Source organism: Chaetodon auriga, chromosome 1, assembly GCF_051107435.1.
Source record: "Chaetodon auriga isolate fChaAug3 chromosome 1, fChaAug3.hap1, whole genome shotgun sequence".
In the NCBI taxonomy this organism is placed as follows: Eukaryota; Metazoa; Chordata; class Actinopteri; order Chaetodontiformes; family Chaetodontidae; genus Chaetodon; species Chaetodon auriga.
This window is the reverse complement of record NC_135074.1, coordinates 20,822,282-20,842,577: the sequence shown is the minus strand read 5'-3', so window position 1 is coordinate 20,842,577 and position 20,296 is coordinate 20,822,282. Positions and strand designations below refer to the sequence as shown.

Sequence of the window (20,296 nt, the reverse complement as noted above, 5' to 3'; positions counted from 1 at the left end):
GCCTAATATGTATGACTGTAATGCTTTGCTCAAGACACAAATAGCACTCGCGTCCATGTAAATTTTATTAGGACGCAAAATAGGCCAGACATGAAGCTAAAAATATCTCATGATAACTATTAAGGACGAATGATAAAACATTTTAAAAATATGGTGAAATAATGTCTATCAAAATCTACTTTCCCTTCCATACATCTCCAGTAATGTGAGAATATACAGATACTGCATGACACATACAATCAAACATGCAGTATCAGCCATATAAAGCCACTGGACATACGTCCTGCAGGGCTTCTGTGTAATTTGACAGAGTGTTACCAATGTAGCCCAGATAACAACAAGACGACTGTAACATTACGCTGGCACCTCTGGGGAGAACAAAGAGAGCTGCCGTCATGCTGTATAAAATGCTCTGAACCAGCAGCACTGATCACATGCTGTCTCCTGGGATGTGAACAAACACATCTTAACAACACCTAAGAGTCTGGAATGAGTTAGATAGCAACAGGCTCTCAAATAGCCATTTTCCACTCCAGGAACTTTTCCAGGAAGCAGAGGACCTTTCTGGGTGCTCAGTAACTACAACCTAAATGTGTTTAGTGGACCCCAAAAAGTCCAGACTATGGTGGTCACCAATGACTCAGGAACTACCGGGGCAGAGTTCTCTGTGCTGACACTGACTGAGTCTCAAGGCTGCTACAACTTGTGTAAAAAGCATCACAGTATTATCACTATCATTATTGTTTCTTGATGATATTAATCGAGTCACATATGTAGTCGACGTCCCAGCAACATCAGAGTCGTGCAAGTGCAAATTACAAACCAAAACCTAAAGAATGTGTTGTTGTCTAAAATAAATCAATTGTTTTTCGTTCTATTATCTGAATAATTTTCTTAAGACTCTAAGTCCACCCTGACAGATCCATCAGAAAATACTAGAGAGCAGGAACTCTTTATACACCTGGAACTAAGTTTAGTTCAATTTATTCTCTGTTTCAAAAAGCAGGCAAAGATCCTGAGTTCCTTAAAAAAGTTCTTGGTTCCCTGGGAAAGTTCTTGTTGCAGAAACCGCCAATTAGTTCCTGAGATTAGTTCCAGGGACTATTCGGTCAAGTCCTCCAGATAAAAATCACAGATAACTGAAAAACACAGCCTCTTGATAGAGGAGAGAATGGAAATGAATATCTTAGGGCCAAAAACTAAGCACAGTGTGTGCGTGTGTGTGCGTGTGTGTGTGTGTGTGTGTGTGTGTGTGTGGGAGTGTGTGTGTTTGTATGTGTGAGTCAGTGTGAGTGGGTGTGTTTTTGAGTACCTTGACCCTGCTGACAGCCTCCTGGGCCTGCATCATGCGTATGTTCTTGGATGGGTTCCTCTCAGACAGCAGCTGAGTGGAGCCCAGGTAGTTAGCAGCAAAGATAATCCCATCAATCAGGTCTTCTGGTTCGCAGGGTCCTGGGACTGGGCCAGGGAGAAGCAGAGAGGACGGTGATTAACAGAGAGACACGGGGAAGGACAGAGCACGGTTAGACTGAAAGGGCTGGCGTGCGGTGGAGAGGGTACTGCAATCACTGCAGTCAATGCGCTGTGTGGAGAAATGGAGCCAAACACTTGCTCTGGGGATGGAAAGATGGAGATAACAGGCCGGGTGGGATTGAGCAGTGAGATGGCCACTGGCTGTGAGCTGATGGAGGTGCAGTGCTGGTGGGAGGCTGGGCAGAGATTAATCTGTGTCTGTGATATGTAGATGTGGACTCTCAGACACCCACTCGGGAACACAATGTGCTGTCATGATCTGAAGGAGCAGATAGGCAGCTAAGCCCCTCTCACATTATTAGGCTGAGCATCTGCCCAGAGGCAGGGAAAGAGCACTGGAAGAGTTATATCAGAGCCTGTGATGTGGCAGACTGAAGGCTAAGTAATACTTGGAATGGTTCCATGCAATTACAATATTTTGATTTCATCACCAAACAGGTGTGCAGGCAGATTAACTTACCATCGACAAAGCTGGGGAAGGATGCAACCTTCTTCGCTGGCTGGAAGACAAACACAGGATATGACAGATAAATGATTGTGAATGGGTTTGCAGTGGATTAAATATGTCTCACCAGTCTCAAACAAACCAGACAAAACCTCTTTGTTTGACTGTGTTGGTGAATGTTTTCAGGTGTTACACAGGATACAAGTATACATCTAATGTTAAAGAGCACCTGTTGCTTGGAAAGTGGTGACAGAAGTCACCATGTTACTACAATAACTGTTTTGTTTTCATGTTTTGTGGCACAATGTGGCTCGACATGACTGCAGATATGCAAAACAAAATCCCTCGTCTGGTTTTAAAGTTTGATGGAACAAAATAGCACTAACATTTTACAAAATCTTATCAGGTGCGGACACACAAAAGGCTAAATGTGTACATTTAAAGGAAAGCAGAATCGATGTCAATTACAAACAAGGCAGAACCCCTTCACAAATGAATACTCATAACTGACTCTTGATCCCTCTTGAGATGCTTTTACTTAGGAAAGGCATCATAAATATTCAGACATTTCTGTTATTTGTCCCACATACACACTTGCAGACATTTACAACTGATTACTTCTCTACTTTCTACTGCTGCAGAAACTGGGTATATGCGCCTTGCTTGAGGGCACTTCAAAAGTGGGTGTGGAGAGAGTGCCAAGTGTTACTCATCCACTTCACACACAGACATTGCTGTGGGAGGTGGAAGGGAGAGGAGGGAGGATTAAGCTACAGACAAGAGATGGCCACGGAGAGAGCTGTGAATTGTGAAGTGATTCATGAGATTCAAACACTCAACCCCCTGGATCTACTGGATTGTCTAACGCGCTACACCTGCTACTACACAATCAGAACAGGGAGGACAGGGAGGTGCGGCTGAAGCATCCACTGCAGACATCTCAGTGAAAAATGGCTCTCATAAAAGCGCAAGCAGACACGCTGCTCAATTACCAGGATGCAATCACACCACAAGCAGAGGACATGCGCTGAGGTTGTAATTACACAATTACTAATCTACTCAGTGGCACACATGTATGCGCAAAGGCACACAAGCACATCAACAACAGTATCCTGTGGATGGAAGGAATGATGAAGGAAACACTGCGACAGAACACCCGGCAGCATCTTACCTCGGGTACATTGTTGTTCTCCAGGGGAACGTTGAGGTCAGAGCGCTGCTGTTTTCTGGGCTGCTCTGCGCCATTGCTCACCTGACGGGTCAACACAGAAGCACAGGTGAGAGCCAATAAGAATCAGAGAATGGGATAAAGCTGAACAGAGTGTGATAGTGTATATGACCAAACATGGAAACATTTCCTTTTTGTTCCTGTTGGAATGGGAAGCAGAGGTTCGGGTGGGAGGGAGGGTCATGTGACTCACATGTGGGAGGTTTTAAATGTGTGGGTAGGCCTGCTATAAACAAGGTGTGTGTAAGAGTCCTGCACTGTTTAATAACAACAAAGACAGAGGTGTTAACCTACAAATGAAAGGAATCATCTTAATGAGGAAATATTCCTCTGAATGGTTCAAACTGATGGAAGCTGACACATGCTTGTGTCTTTTACTTATCCTCCAGCCAGCTCTTTCTTAAGTCTCATCTTCATCACATATATGGTCATATACAGCACATCCAACATATAATCACACAGACGGAGGATTACATTTGCTCCCCTGGATATCCATCTTCCATTCCACAACTGCTCATCACCATTCAATCATGTTACAGGCCGAAATGAAATCCTCCTGCAATAAAACCTATTGCTCCTTTGTGTGGCAGTTAAAAGTGGAATCCAGAGGAACAGCCCATGCTGCTGTGCATCTGGAATTGAAATTAATTACCACAAACATGACACTAGTGGCCTCATTTGCAAAAAGGGAGCTAAACGTAAAGTGCTTATCAGTATTCATCATGCTGCCCAACTCAGTTGTGCAAATAACCATTAAATTAATGAGCTTCGTGTTGTTGTTTAGCATGCTAAACTGTGATGTTCTACAAAACTACATTCATGTACAGAGTCCCGAGTGGATCCAGACAAACCCTGCACATGCCTTCGTCTGAATGAAGAACTCATAAAGAGGTTACATGCACGAATTTGAGGGGATTGTGAGCTTTAATGTGTACACTACAGGACAGGATCTTTTGGAACTGTGAGTGTCTGATTTTGCACTTGTGTACTTAACAAATCAGCCTCACGCTAAATTTTTAATTAAGCGACACTGAAGCCACCACAGCAGTCCGTTGTCTGACAGAGAAGCTACCGCTGCACAATACTGAGGATTTTATCAGCAAGAAATGAATTTTAATATGCTGTGGGGAATACTGAGCAGATTATCTAACTGAAACACATAACAAAACAGCAATTAAATGAAAAATATTACAAGTCAGAAGCATTAGACAAGTTTAAATATGAATGCTTATATCATTATGGATACACATCCATCTGATGAGTATACATGTTAAGCCTTTCAGGTAAATCATACAACAGACTCATAATGGTTACAAACTTCACTGCATCCCAAAACAGAGTGAAAGCAAGTAAAGAGGAATATTTGACTGAAGAAGTAGATTATTATAGGAAACGTGGTCTAAATGTTTAGACTGCAAAGCACTTGAGCATTGTCCAAACTCTGACATACTGATGGTTAAAACATTTAGCACCATTTAAAATACAATTACTGTGTAATACACTTCCCTCACACCAACAGAATGTGTGTGTAGATGACCTCCCTCTGTTTTCTAACTCTTCTTTTAAGATAATCTTTTGGCTCCACACTGTGCAGAAAAGCTTTTATCAAATTCGCGGTTGTCCCGGTTCGTTCACGGGTCATGTTGAAGTGGTGTACAGAGAACATTTCATTTGATAACACGGGTCAGAACGACCGCATCATCTCAGTGAGTCTGGGAGTCATCAGAATCCGCAGTGTACTGTACATTCTTCCAATTTAATCGAGCTCTACTGTCTGACCCACTTCTGTGCTACAAATGAGCTGCACAGTGAATGTACGAGCACATGTGCGCACTGTGGAGCAGGTGTGTATCAGCATGCTGCCTACATGAGACTATCTCTGTTCTCCTTTTACCATCTGACTTTTAAAAGATGGGGGGGGGGGGCTCTGCGTGTGTCGAAGCCTATCGATGTGTCTGTACAGTGTGTGTGCACTTATCCAGGTCTGAGAGAGATGAGGAGGGGGACATCTCAAGGTAACATGGGGGAGGGGAAAGGCTCCAGCTATTCTCTGGATGGCAATGAGCAACACAGTCTTTATGTTGATACTGCTGTCGGTCCCTTCATGGTGTGTATTTTCCCACTAGTATTGAATTTACTGCTTATGTCTTTTTCAGATAAGACGTTCAAACATGCCACAGTATGAAAAGCACAGATGTGAATAATAAAAATATGATAGCTGTTGCTGTATGCAGGTGTTTGTATTTTTGATGCTGTATACTTGAGAAATAAGCACCACTTTGTATCACTTTGATATGTGGAAGGATAGAGAGTGAACTGTGTCTTTTAGCGGTTCAAAAGGAGTGAAAGTGGTTAGTCTTCCTCCAGAGCATCCAGCTCACAACATCATGTCATTTTCAGACAGGTAGCTTGCAGTAATACTCAAGTGTCAATGGCTGACAGTTGGCGGACAGTAAACATTATTGGGAATCCCTAAACCTTTAAACATATTATTGTTTTTGGATTACCAGCTCAATACTCATGAATCTGCACCTGCAATGTTCACAGCTTTAACCCCTCACATACAGCTCACCTGCTCCTGTGTCCACCTCTGCCTGTCTTCAGGGGAGCGCGGGTGTGCCTTGATGCCCCTCTGGAGGTCTGGGTTGTTGTGCTGCATGGAGGGCAGGTTCAGAGATTTGGGCCTGCTGTCGTGGCGATGGTGAGGTGGTGGGTAGGGGGCTGCGTCAGGCTTTGGGTGAGGGTAGTCACTTGGTGCAGGGTCCTGTGCCAGCTCCTCTGGGCTTTGGTCAGTGCCACTGCTTAAACTCCCCATGCTCATACTCATCTTGATCTCCGCAACAATTTGGTCAATGTCCTCCTCCGCCTCCTCCCCCGTCTCCCCCTCCACTACCAGCACCTTACGGCTACGGTACGGGGAGACTCGCACTGAGTTCCCATTGTCCTCTGGAGCATAGTAGTCTCCTGTGTAGGCCCTTCCATGTCTGTCCTCCTCGTCACCGTCCTCATCTTCTTCCTCATTAGGGCAGTACTCCTCGCTCTCTGCCTCCTCCTCTTCCTCTCGGTTGTGCAGGGTGCCTTGCAGAGAGGGTTGGTGGTGGAGGTGGTGGTGATGGTGATGGTCCAGGATGGGTTCTGGTCTTCCATTGTATATCTGTTCGTCCGGATCTTGCTCCACCACCTCGCAGCGAACCTCCCCTGCTCCCTCAGCCCACTCCTCCATCCTGTGCCTCTCACACCCCGCCCACTGCTCCTGCCTGACCTGGTTCTCTTCTCTCCACTCCTCCCTTGCCTCCTCATCTCCTCTCCACTCTTCCCTCACCTCTTCCTCCTCTTCTCTCCACTCTTCCCTCACTGTTCCCTCTCCCTCCTCATCCTCCACCCATTCGTCCTCTCTCACTTCCCCCTCAACCTCTCCCTCCTCGACCCACCCTTCCACGGCCTCCTGGCATTCATCGGTGTGGGCTCCGCCTGGTTGCATGGTGCCGGTGCAGTCCCCTTGGCTGTGGCTATGGCTGTGGCTGTGGTTGCAGTCTCCCTGGCTGCTGCAATCCATACCTTCCAGGTAGCTGTCATCCTCTGGGCAGTAGCGGATGTAGTAGGTCACACCTTCATCCTCCTCTGCCAACCCTGCAGGGATTTATGATCACAAACAGACATGTTTCTTAATACCTGGGGCTTCTTTATTAAAAACACAATAAGCACTGAGTTACCAAACATTCAGAAGCACTCATTAGGGATGGGAATCAATCAGTTCCCATATAAAACCAGTTCCAGTTTCTTCCCTTTTGTCCATTTTATCAGGCAGGAATGAATGGTGAGCTCAGGATCAATAATGGGAGACTGGATTATGGAGAGGCAAGGATAAAATCTTTACCCGTGATAATAATAAAATATAATCATCCATATGATTAACACTGTCCTCACCGTCATCATAGTCTTCCTCATCCTCTGAGGTGTTGTTGATGTAGTCAGAGCTGGAGTCATCATCCAGGCTGTCAGCTCCACCGTGGAAGGCTGCCCGGTCATGATCATCTTGGTCATGGTCGTGTTCCGGTGTGGAGGGTGTTGCTGGCCGCTGGTCCTCCAGTTCTGCATCTGCTTGGTTGTTGTACCGCTTCACTTCAACCTCTGTGTCTACATCCACGTCTGGATTGTTACGACTCACATCTTGAGACTTGGGAGAGGAATATTGTGCCTTACAGGTACGGGGGAGAGGTTTCGGATCATGTGACTCTTTGGGGTAGCAGACTGGGCGTTGCCGAGAGGGGAGAGCTTTCAGATCACATGACTCGGTAGGATGAGGGGTGGGACAGGAGGCGGGGCCTGGAGCAGCCATGCTGTTTGCTCCGCTGGTCCCCGGCCTCTTCCTATGAGCCATGATTGGCGGCTTACAGGCCATGCATTGTTATTGGCTTGATCCTAGGAGTCAGATAAAGACACAGGTGCACAGAGTTAGAGCAACATCAGATCACAAGAGAGGAAAATACTACAATAGAACAGAATAAAATACAATGTTCAAGGCTAAAGCCGGTAAGCTTTGGAGCTGATCAAACAAGTACAATTCTGGCTTTGTGTGTTTCAGCTGCCCAAGAAGGTTCATAGCAGCCCTTGTCAAAATGGCAAATGTGCACACAATAGAGTCCCTTTATCAAACATTCAGCACAACCTTACAAACACAGTCCTCCATTCATCTCTCTCATTCTTTTTCTGCACTTTGCATACGGCTGCAACATATTTTCAGTGCCTGACAAACCAATCTATTCCTGTAACTAAGCATGACAGTCTCTGCTTTACTTGAACCACTTTTGTGCTTACTTAGCACAACTTTGGCTTCAAATACACAACAGCAGGCTCAATACGTAGTATCATTCAAGCTCAGCGTCAGAACAATAGGCACACAGAGCTGAGCCTTTGTCAGGATACTGCCTTCACATAAATCTAATGGGACACTGCCAGAGAATAAATCAATACCTAAATCAAGGTCATCTCCACATATCGTAGGTGCTGCACATGGTACCAATGGGCTTACAGATGTCAGGGTAGACTTGTATTGATCTTTAAGTAGTTTGCTAGCTGAGAATGGTCGACCTGGGAGACAATAAAGTCCCTTCTTGCACAAGACCTGGTTAAGTAGTGCAGGTGAGAAGACAGCGAATTGTTTCTTGCTGTGGTGAGGAAGTAGCCTGATAACTTGCACACTCAAATTATGTTTTCTTTCCTCTGAGAGCCTCTTGAATAATCACAAAGCAGAACCTACACTGCTTCAGTGTGATGTAATTCATGTGATGAAACTCAACTCTTATCATCAAACATCAATAACTGCCAAAACCATGTCCAGGCCTTAAACGGCTACATAATCCAGTTAGATAAAGTTTTTCAAGCCGGGGTTATGTTTACATTCAGAGCAACCCACAGCAGGCAGATAGAGTAGATATAAAGTAATAGGTTTACATTCCCGTATACAAAATAGAATCTTATTAAAAAAAGTATCCAAACAAAATAAAGGTATCCCATAAATCATGAATAAATCCCATTACAGACATAAAAAAGAAACACGAAACCATGCAAGCCAGCATCAGCACACACCAACACACAGAATCCAGGGCTACAGCCATAAGAGCACATTACTATTAGTTGTACTGCATTTCAACAACTGACTACAGAAGTTCAGAGAATGTTTTTCTTTCTGTGTCCCTGTCATCCATCTTGCCTCCATCCCCACTTTGTTGTGCCATCCAGTTGCCATGAACAACAGCCCTCAGAGGGGTGTTGCTTCATTCCCCCATTTACCTTCACCATAATTACATTTCCACTGCCAGTGATTATGCTGGTTAATTAGCTCTGCACAACCTGGCACAAACACATCCCTTCTACAACACAAACACACAAATACAGAAGAACACGCGTGCACACAGCTGGTTGCGCCACAGGTAGCCAAGTCAGGGGACAAAGACATGTGCACACAGTACATGTGCACACAAAGCACATGTACTGGGCTGTTGCTGCTATATGGCACAGAAAGGTTACACGCATATAAATAAATAAGAGCACTTCCATGGTGATTACTAATCACGCAGTATTTGTACATGCATCCAGAGACACAAAAACACACAGTATGAACACCAAATGAAATACATCATATACATCTAATGAGGCTATTTGGTTCATCATTTAAAAAAGCTCATAGAAGGTTTTCACTCCAAACTTTTGCAAATGGCTTAAAAATGACCTCAGCTTGTTAAGATCAAAGAAACAGTGCACTGACTGCATCTCTTACCTGAGCTACTGAGCTGGGAAGTGGTATACAATAGCATCGGGAACTGCTGTAACAACGGCCCCTTCCTCCCTTCCTTCCTATTTCCCATCTCGCTTCGCTCCTCCCTTCCCCCACCAGCTACTACAGAGCATGCACCTCCCTGACTCCACCCTCCATCCTCCTCCACATTGTATCCCCGCATCCTCCTGAAGAGACCCAGCCCTGCCTCCCCTGGGGCCGAGGGTGAGGATTGGTAACTATGGGTAACTGCATCCCCCGGGGACTGATAACCTGTGACCTCCTCTTTGTTGCTTTCCTATATTCACAAGCCCTATTTTTCTGGTGTGCTGTTGCTGCATTTGATTCATGTCACGTTTTTGACATTTTTCCCCGAGTGTCATCATAATTGCTGTGTAAATTTGGAAAATCCTATAAGTCCCTGGCCAGGTGGCTTTTCCCAAATCTGCTTGGTCTGGCATGTATTACAGATTTGATTTGTGTTTATTGAATTTGCATGAATTTGTACACGAACGGCAATGCCATCATTGAGACACACGGGGGATCTGTCCCACCTGTTTAGTACCATTAGGACAGATTTAGAATGAATTATGACATATGGCACAACTACATTTGTACACACAGGATGTGTCTACATGTCACGAGGCCAGTTTGTAGCTGCACTTCTGTTTGTCCATTTACCAGCCAATCCATAACTCCAAAATAACTGAATGAGCACAGCCATCCTCTGCATTTCTTTGGAAATTTAGTGACTTTGGGGGGGTTTTAGCTTACAAAGATCCCTATAAAACAAACACTGCATAGTTTAGGCATTAATTCTAAATCTGTATATGAGCTCCACTGCATCTGTCGTTACATGCAAATATCCTTATTTTTACTTATCATGTAGATCAGGAGAACATTTGTTTTCTAGTAGATACTGCAGTTGCAGGGAAAGGAAGGTTTCTCATACAGCTAAACAGTCCATTCACAGGTACTGAGCCTTGAACAACTGACTGGAAACTTCCTCATTAGCACTTTGTCAATTTCCTTTTTTGTTTCACTTCCAACAACCATATTTTCCCACCTAGTTCAGGTACTTGGTGATTAAAGGATAATAGTTTGTTTAATTGAATTGTGTTGCAAGGTTTTGGCCAGTCATTACCTTAAACTTAACTTTTAAAAACTTTTACATTATATATCAGGTCCAGTCTTCAGGTCCAGCCAGCAGTTGGCAGTCAGGCACCACTGGGTCATGAGTGGCCACACCGGCAGCTCTAGTCAGCTCAAGACAGCAGCTGCTGATGCTGAATTGCCGCAGGAGGCAGTCGGTAAGCAGGACACACCTCACCGAACCAGTGATGTCCCATATTGCAGTGCAGTTTCTGTTTTTTGCTGCTTCAACATTTTCTATTCTTTGACTAGCAAAATTCCACAACAGGACAAAGTGAGACAAAGAGAAAACTTTACAGTGTAATTTGCAATTATTCATTTAGACATATTCTCCATTTGTTCTGAGATTATTTAGATTCATGGCGCCAGGAAAATGGCTGGCTACTTCATTTCTTTTGTCTCTGCAGTGTTACCTGGAGTTAAATTCAGACGACTGAATATCTACTGTGCTGGCCCTCAGCTGCTGACTTTGCCACGTGTGCAACTTTAAACAGGCGACGTCTTTATCATCACTACTTGAAACTGGCTCTGACAACTAATTTCTCACAGAACTAAAATCTGTTTGCATCAATTTACGTCTTACAACGTACATAAGTGTTAGTTTTTTACTAGTAATTCCACACAAATTTGTGGGTAATTTCTTCTGGAACTTGAAAAAGAACTCACGAACTTGAAAGTTAGTTCTTCCGATGGTTTTTTTTATATTCTTCCCTCTTCTCCATCCCCCCGTCAAATTGACAAGCTCCACAAATTTGTTTATTCTACTTTACACATGGTCAGCATCTTAAACACATAGGCCACCGCCCACCCTTATTTCACAACTCTAATGCATCAAAGTAAGTCTTTTGTGAAGAGTGGACATTCTTAAATTGTTCTGACTTCCTCCTACACCATCTCTAAATTGCCCATAGCTGCACACGTGGGTTTAAAGGACTGTTTATCCAAGTTAGTTTCTCCTGGACAGGTTGTTCGTCTGCCTTCTGCCTAATGCATGCAGGGATGTGCTCCAGCCGAAAGGGAATCTGAATCGAAATGGATAGAAATTATCAATGATTGGTGCAAAAAGAAATCAGAATTCAGCTGTCTCCATCACTGTGCCTTCTTACTACCTGCACACACACACACATAAATGCGTTGAAATGTAGTCACCGTTTCAAGCTGTTACCTTCGTCACTAAAATAGGCTTGACACACATACACACCAGCAGTACTGACAGTAACATACCAGCCTGCCTGGCTGCAGTATCCCAATTGTCTGTCTTGAGCTGCAGCTGGGGACCACTTGCGTAGGGCTGTCTCCACGGACAAACCTATTCATGTCTGCCACAAAACGCTTCATCTACAGTACGATAAAGCCTTAAATTACCCTCAGCCACTCCCCTTGTTTGGCAGACACATCTTAAAAGTGTGTGTGTGTGCCCGTGCATGTGTGTGCGCCTAAAAGCAGGACTGAGGAGAGGACAGAGGGCAAAAGAAGCCGTTCAAAAGCAGCAGATGGCTTGGTCAGAGCCTTGGGAATACTAATGTCTCTCTGCCTCGAATTCTAAGTTATGACCTCTGTTCACACCAGTGAATTAGACAGTCAGGCTTCAGGGAGGAGGCAAGACAGAACAGATGAGTGTCGTTTACCCTGCAGTGTTAAAGAACTGTGAAAAAAAACGATTATCCGCTAAACTGCAACATGGCTATTCAAGTCTTCTTTAAATGAAGATGACAGACAGAAAAATGTCTTTTGATTACATTAGCATGTGAATAAACAATTCCTCTTAGGTTGTGGAGAGGTGATGATGAAAATCAGTATTCAGTATTTAACTGAGAGGTCTCCAGCGTTCAGGGACGCGGAGAGGTGAAAACATGACACAGCAATGACATCCCACATTTAGACTTAGAAAGACTTGAAAGCAGCTTTTCACTGGTGTGAAAAGTAGTTTCAGGTCTACTGTGCCTGTAACCACACCCAACATTACCGAGCTCAGGGGCGGTGTCACCGAGCGCTGACACACCCTGGAGTGCACCTAAACATCACTGCAGCAAAGTGAGACAGTAAACTGTTGGATGTCAGCAAAAACAAGATTCCCAGCTGCTGTTAAGTTGCTCTTCAAGTTCTTAATTTACAAGTATAAGATTATATGAGCAAGTTTGTCTAAAACAGTTCATTGCAATAAACATGAACTGAATTAGGAGTATTTTGCATATAGTGAAAGATATTAATATCTGAAAATGTACGTTAATATTGTGATATAAATTTCAACCATCTAGCACCCCCCTGGCTTCAGCACTGTTTTGCAAACCTAAAAACACATTAAAATAACTTTCTGTAAGGAGATCATGTAATTGACTTTTCTTAAGCGACACTCAGCAACATTTATTCATTTTCTATATCCAAACACGTTTTGAAATGAAACACACTGCCGCTCTGATGCTCGTATGAAATGAATTTCATGTCGTAAAACGTAAAGACAATATTTGCTTGTCTTGCGTTATGGACACTTCTTTGTTCTTCTTATTTGTTCTCATCATTTTTCAAATTGTTTGCTGCAGGCTCATCTGTGTACTGTGTACAACAAATTATCATTTCACTGCAAAAGGGTACTGTGTGTGAGCTCTGCGCAGTGGAACAGGAGGAGTGGGAGTGGAGGCAGTAGCTTGTTGGAAACGTGGAGCATCACGTTCTCTCTTATTCCAAGTTCATTTCAATACTGATGCATCCTACGAGCAACCTCAGGCAGCAGTCAGCAGCCTGGTAAACACCTCTCTGGTGAACACTTTTCGCATTAGCTGGACCCCTGACTTTTCAAAGTTATTGACCCATGACTGTCTCAGTCTGTCTGTACTCGACTGTTTTTGTAAGATCCCTTTACCCTGCAGTTGATCCTATTGATCTTTCTGCAAAACTAGTAAACTCTCGGCATTTTCTGCAAAATACCTCAATTTATGCTGCATCGTGACTGAACCTTGAAACTTTCATGCCGTCTCTCCCACCTCCCTCTGCTCTCTCTCTCTGGTGTCTTTTTTTAATATTTTCTGTATGTGCACATATTGCCGTCTAAATGATTACATTATACTTTTTTCATTCTGTCTTTGGGGTGAAGTCTTACCTCTGCTTGTGGCTTATTTTTCACAGTGAAAGGAAAAAATGAAACCCGTCTGGTGAACATAAGGTAGAAGCTGACAAACAGGGATGGAATATGGAGGAGTTCACTATGAGTTTCCTGAGAGAAAATGATAATGGAGAGAAGAATCTTCTCTGTTTCATTTCTTTTAAAGACGGACCCCTGGCTTCCTGCTGCTATACTCTGCACAGAGGAAATTGCTGTTTCAATTGAAGTGTACTGTCTGCTCTTTCCCTCTTTTGTGCGCATGCACACACACACTTGCAGATAAAAATACGGACAGAACATAGTGTTTTTGCTTAAGAAAGTGATTATGCACAAAAATGCCCACATAAATCCATGTCCCTGTTCTTTAAAGACCAACAGGGATGTAATGGAGAATAAACTCATTGAACTCAATCACCCACATTTAATAGGCACATATATATCTACACATTCTTTAGGGCTGATGTCATGTAAATGTCATATTCGCACTGAATGGCACGAACCAATAAAACACAGGCTCGTCACAGGTCCACAGTGTTGCTCCAGGAAAGTGTTAAACATCAGCTGTGGCTGTAGCAAAATCAACTACTGTTCTGCTTCTAGCCCACAGCATGCTGGGATAGGCTGCAGCCCCTTGCAAATAAATAATACTATCATCAAGTAAGTACCTCTAACTGTAGATTACTTAAAATGTTATTTTCAATTAAAGCCAAACAAATGTTGAGCTATTAAAAAAACATTTTAAAATCACCAATTCACCAGTTTTCTTTACATTTTGATCGAAGAGGGAAAAAAAAAACATGTCAATCAAACTGATTTCTGTTCATGTAAATGCTTTGTGATACAACACCAAATCAGAATCTTCTGGCTCCAGTGATTAGAACGACAAAAAAGGAGCTGACAGCATATCCAGTTTTATTACAAAGTAAGAAATTCAGTTTAGTTTGATTTACTGTATTCCTCCTGGAAGGGGAAAACACTCATTTAATCTATGGTAGATGGGCACTGTGTCAGCCAGGTTATGAAGCCTGTAGGCACATACTCTTTTGATCAAGCACTCCTTATATAGATAAGGCCAAACTGGAAAAGAAGCAAGCCTCAGCCCTTTTAACTGGGATCACCTATTAACCACTACTGCCATCCCACCTTCTCCTCTGCTCGTGGCAGCATTTCTGCAATATACCCACTTCCTTAAGTACAGTATTAAAATTTTTATCTCTTATGACCAGCTGTGCTAAAATTGTTGGTTTAAATTTTGTCAGACTGACCTGAAGATTAAATTCAAGCATTATAGGACTAAATCTGAATTTCTGAGATGAATGTCAAACTTCAAATTTTGTGATCCATGAAATACTCTGTTGCCCTTCATGAAGCTGCCATCTGTCATCTTTATTAGGGTCAGCTCTGATCATGTGATCCTGTAAACATTTAACCGTATGACATTAAAATACCCTCACAACACTTCCACACTGTTAAACATATGTTCATGAATTGTGTAATAACCTGACCGTTCTGAGTTATGCTGCTTGTAAATAAAGACTAAAGGCACTATCAGAGAGAGACAGAGCGAGAAAATGAGTTTCCTCTCAGCTGTCTCATTGAGATTCAGCATTTGTTCTCCTTACAGCCTCCCACTCGCTTCAGGACGACAACAAGAGAGCAATGCGGGAGACAGGAAGAGAAGGAAAGCAGAGACTTGGTGAGCAGCAGGAATGGCACAGGACCACAGAACGTATCGCTCGCTCCCCCACCATTATGCCTGCCAATGTCCATCTCGCCACTCGAAGCATGCCACAGACACACCCTCCTCCTTCACCCTTGACTGTTACCATGGCAACCCTTTGTTTTCCAGCGCAGTCTCTCAGAGGAGAGCTGTCTCAGCCAATCATCAAATAACCCCTTCTACAGAACAAACACACATGCATGCACACATTATTCAAACAATGCTACTTTGCTAATATAGCCGTTTTTCGTCGTTTTGGAAACATAAGAAACACTGCAACACTTTGGGTGTCAGCTGTGTGGAGTAAATTTGGCCCTTCACAACAAATGAAGGCAGCATAAATCCACCAGATGGACACTTTTTTTTTCCTCGGGTGGCCCAACATCATAAGGCCACATCATTAAGCTTCAGAGACAAGAGGCAACGTGGCTTCATGCAGGAGCTTCCCCCGAAAAAGGAGAAGACAACCAAAGTGGACGATAAATAACTGTGGATCTGGATAAAACTAAAGACGTTACACACGACACATCCGCTGGTCACATTTCATGCATTATGCAACAGACTGTTGGAAATCACCCACAGATATGTTTGTGTTTCTCAAACATGTTCTTTTCATTAATTATTCTGCAGTCTTCTACTGCAAGTCGACAAGCGAGCCTGTTGAAAACAGGTTACACAGTATGGAAGAAATCATTAATCAATTAAAACCAAAACACTGGGTCACCAGGGCAAAGACTGTGTGCGATTGGCCAAAGTGGAGCTTTGTTACAACACAGGCAGACGTGTGGCTGATCACCAGCATGATGCAATGATGAGATTCATCAGATTAAATTTCATAGTGGTGTTCCCAGAAACCAAAGATTACATTAAAAATCCCAATTGATTTGCAGATCATTACCAGGATCCCATTTATGTACAAGAGCAATATGAAGATTAAGCAGGAAACTATTTCCCAGATTTTCACCCATCATTTTTTGCATATAAAACACTCAAATCGACTGCAAGTAAATGACACTTAAAAATACTTCCAGAAATAAACGCTTGACACTTGACTGCAATCTGTACCACACAGCAGGATTCAGGAAAATAAATCCCTTAATCTTGTTTCATGTTCTTAAAAAATATTTTTAAAGTGACAGAAAAATAAAATTGCCAAAAAAGAAAATGGTATCCAAGTTTGTTTTGCTTGTTGTTCTGGGATGTTTTTGGATTGCAAATACAGACTAGTTCATACACCTTCTCACGTAGGTGTATAAAGTACGGTTTAGAGGTCAGCTGGCTGTTGGCTGTGGTCTTTGCAGTGTGTGTAAGTTCCACTTTAAACAGTATTTCTGATCAGCTGACCTTTGAGTCAACAAAGTCAACAAACTTACCAGCTAAATAAAAAAATTATCTACAAACTTTTACCACAGCAAGAGAATAACACACATTTGGCTTCTAACACTAACTGCAACCAGAGCGAATGATCACCCAGGTTAACTCAGTATGAACACATACTTCTGCTTGTGGCTTCTGAGGCTGGCCAGGTGGCACATGGGACCAGGTTGGCCTACATTTTTAGAAGGAACATGAAACACTCTCTAAAGTTTGCCTGGCGACAAGCCCAGCTTGCAGAGAGCTAAACACAGCTAAACGGCCCCAGAGGGAGACAGATACTGGGGCGATTTCACAGGGTTTAATTGAAGCTGTCAACTGGGTTTGGTTACTGATGAGACGGAATGAGTGAGAGAGAGCGAGACACATACAAAGCATTGCATTATTTCAACATGTAAAATTATTAACTTTGGGTGGAGTGACATCACACTACCATTCACAGTTGCGACTGCCACCACTGAACCTACATTAGCAGCAAGGAAATCATTTTTGTTTTGGATTTAATGAGAAATCCTCCCACACCACTATGTCGCAAACAGGCTGAAATCTAACGACAATAAAATTCGTATTAATCCAATAACCAAATAGAAAAGAAGCGGCATAATAAATTGTGATTGTGGAGATGCTGCTAATTAAAAACCATCACTGTTTGTCCTGTCTGCTGATAAAATGTGGAGTGGGAACATACAGGACAAAAGAAAAAAAGATGCACTGTTTATTTTTGTTTGCAAGGGTATTAGTCATGTGTGGTGTGTGTACATAAATATCAGGAAATAAGAAATGGAAGTGAAAAATACAAAAAGGAAAAGTACATATATAATAAAACTCTTTGGTAATCTAAGTAAACAGCATAAATGAAGTTGTTATGGAGTATCTGAAATGTAATTTGTCGAAAAGTCTTTTGTTTTTGCTGCTGACCATAAGGCTTTTTCAGTACATCAGCAAATGATGTTTTGAAAAGAGCTGCTCACAGTCGCAGGTTGTTGCTTTGCAGCACAATACTTTCGTCTTTTAGGTTATCAGGCACATCAGCTGGTCCCACAAAGTAAACACTGGAAGGAGTTTTTCCACTCAGCAGCAAATTCAGATGTCATGGCAGCTTTTGTTCCTACAGGGTAGGAAAAGGTACAGTGTTAGCCCTTTCCAGCTGCACTTGATGCAGCTTTAATTTTACTTCAAATGATTTGACAGCAGAGAGCTGAAAAGCTGGCTGGAGCTTGAGTTTCAGCTCTGAGAGGTACTTTGTAATGAGTTTCACTGAGTTTCCACATCAGGTTTTCCTTCATCTCTATGAATTATTTCAAACTGACTCCTTGGAACAAATTTACTTTGTTTGGTGCTAGAAGTTCTGCAGCTGTAATAAAGCTCTCCTTCACTAATTCTCCTTCTTTGCTATTAGCTCGCTCACCACAAAATGTGCCTGTATAACACTTTCTCTGCCAGAATGTGGTCTGTGAAAGCTGCTTGCTGGGCATCCAAACTCCACTGAAGAGTGCCAACTTCATCTAAGTACATTTGTCCTTGAAGGTCAACTACTTTAGCATGTTTCTGGCTGTAATGACATCACTGAGAGAGCGTACCAACAAACTGGCTTGCATTTTACTTCAACAAAAAGATAGCCGTTTCTCCATTGGAAAGCACAAAACTGCATCTACTTACATTTTGTTGACAGGTGGCAGGATGCACTGCCGTGATATCAGCTGCTCCTTGTGTGTTATGTTCAGAGGATCAGAAAAACGTGTTACTCCTCAATTTCGTGTTATTTTTTTCGCTGAGAAAAAGTAATTGCTTTTTTGTATTTATTTGAATTGCGTCGTGGGCGGGATCCAACAATCTCATGGGCTGTATAGAGCTCGGAGTCAAACCATGTAAAGAAATGTCACAGGATGAACAGCAGTCATTATAGACTGTATGGACCTCAGCAAACCGCCACACAGAATGGACAAGAACACTAATGCAGCCTGGTCTGCCACACTGACCTTTCATCCCTCCTGAATTGTCACTTGAAGTCTGGAGAGATGAAGGTGAGAACTGCTCCCTGGCTGACACAATGGTCCACCTGATCCCTCAGTTAAAGGTCTTTCACAATCCTGCTTCTTACTGTCACCTCTCCAGAAACAGCTTCTCTCCCAAGGCCTCTAATCCTCATTCTTTGTCAACTTTTAATCAACAGCAGTTATTGCTCAGCAGCCTTCACTGTCTTAACCTGTCAGGTTCTTTCAAACTGAAACAACGGCAGCGGCTTGAAACTGCTGAGCCAGGGGACTTCTTGTTAATGACTACCGATTATGGACACTTGACAGCTGCCTCATAATTGCATTTCTACTGGACAATACACCACAGCATCAACTCTATTCTCCAAGAGTCAACTCAGGTATCAGACCACAGCAAAAACAGCCTGTACTTCTACTCCCACAAAGCTGTCTTCCCCATTGACAGCATTCTGAGAAAAATGCTAATAATATTCATTGAATGCAGTGATGGACATTGTATTCAGTGACAGCACAGAACAGAGCAAGCAATATTGGGCTGGGAAATATCCCCTTATCTTGTTGAGAGACAGACAGGCAGAGCGCTGACGGCTGGGCCTGCTAATGCAGTTTGGTGGCAGGCACATGAAATAACTCCTGGGTTCGGTCAATCACACAACCCCTCTGGGAAAACAGGAGGAAAATGTTCATCAGGTTTCATGACATACAAACACACATACTGTAATGCACACAATCAGCCCAAGCCTGCCTTTTCCAACATCTATACATGCATGCCTAGGCTACGTGCATTTGTGACTGAAATGCCTTGCAAAACACACACCGAAATGTTGACTGTAATCAAGTGTACACTGAAAACAAAGCATGGTCAACCTTCAGGTTTCTCACATCAATGTTTACGCTTGAAAAACACTGTGGGGTTTAATGCTTTGCTTTGCTGCTTTGCAGTGATGTGATTTGCAAGCCCGACCTGCGCATGTCTGCACATCCTGAAATGGACCATGAGAGCATGCACGGTGATATGCTTTGGTTGAGTTTTTGTTTGGTTTCAGTATCGCTGCTGGCCAGCTGACAGGCTGAGGATTAATCACACAGACAGCGCCTGCTCGGCCACACAGAGGGGCAGCACCACTTCTGACAAGAACAAAAGGCAGACAGACAAGACAGACAGACAGACATACACAAAGAGGCTTGGATTTGATTATCAGTCCAGGCCCATGTTGCACTGACATCTGTGTGTACACAAATGTGTTTGCGTGTTGTGTTTCGGACCTGTATGGCAGAGCGCGCTAACAGTTGACACAGTGGCTCTAGTTTGTTTGCATCTGCATCCGTGTATACTGTGTGTGTGGACGTGTATCACTCATGTTGTGAGGACATAAATCTGTTTACACGGTCACATTGTGGGGACTCCCCTAACATACAATGTTCATTTTTAGGGTAAAGACTTCAGGTAATTCTCCAGGATATGAATATAAG

At 43.1% G+C, this 20,296-nt stretch overlaps 1 protein-coding gene across 3 annotated transcripts in view; it reads right to left on the bottom strand.

The window, feature by feature from the left end:
- The window catches only part of apba2b (amyloid beta (A4) precursor protein-binding, family A, member 2b), a 59,016-nt gene that overhangs the window by 15,660 nt on the left and 23,060 nt on the right, over positions 1 to 20,296 (bottom strand). For 2 of the 3 annotated variants that reach the window (XM_076729244.1, XM_076729227.1), the window contains exons 3-7: positions 7,134 to 7,628; positions 5,779 to 6,836; positions 3,150 to 3,230; positions 1,994 to 2,033; positions 1,313 to 1,458 (exon numbers count right to left, since the gene is read on the bottom strand). In XM_076729244.1, coding sequence (XP_076585359.1) covers positions 1,313 to 1,458; positions 1,994 to 2,033; positions 3,150 to 3,230; positions 5,779 to 6,836; positions 7,134 to 7,608 — 1,800 coding nt within the window. In that variant the 5' untranslated portion in view covers positions 7,609 to 7,628. The remainder of the gene's footprint in view (positions 1 to 1,312; positions 1,459 to 1,993; positions 2,034 to 3,149; positions 3,231 to 5,778; positions 6,837 to 7,133; positions 7,629 to 20,296) is intronic. The other variant, XM_076729235.1, reaches the window with a different exon arrangement.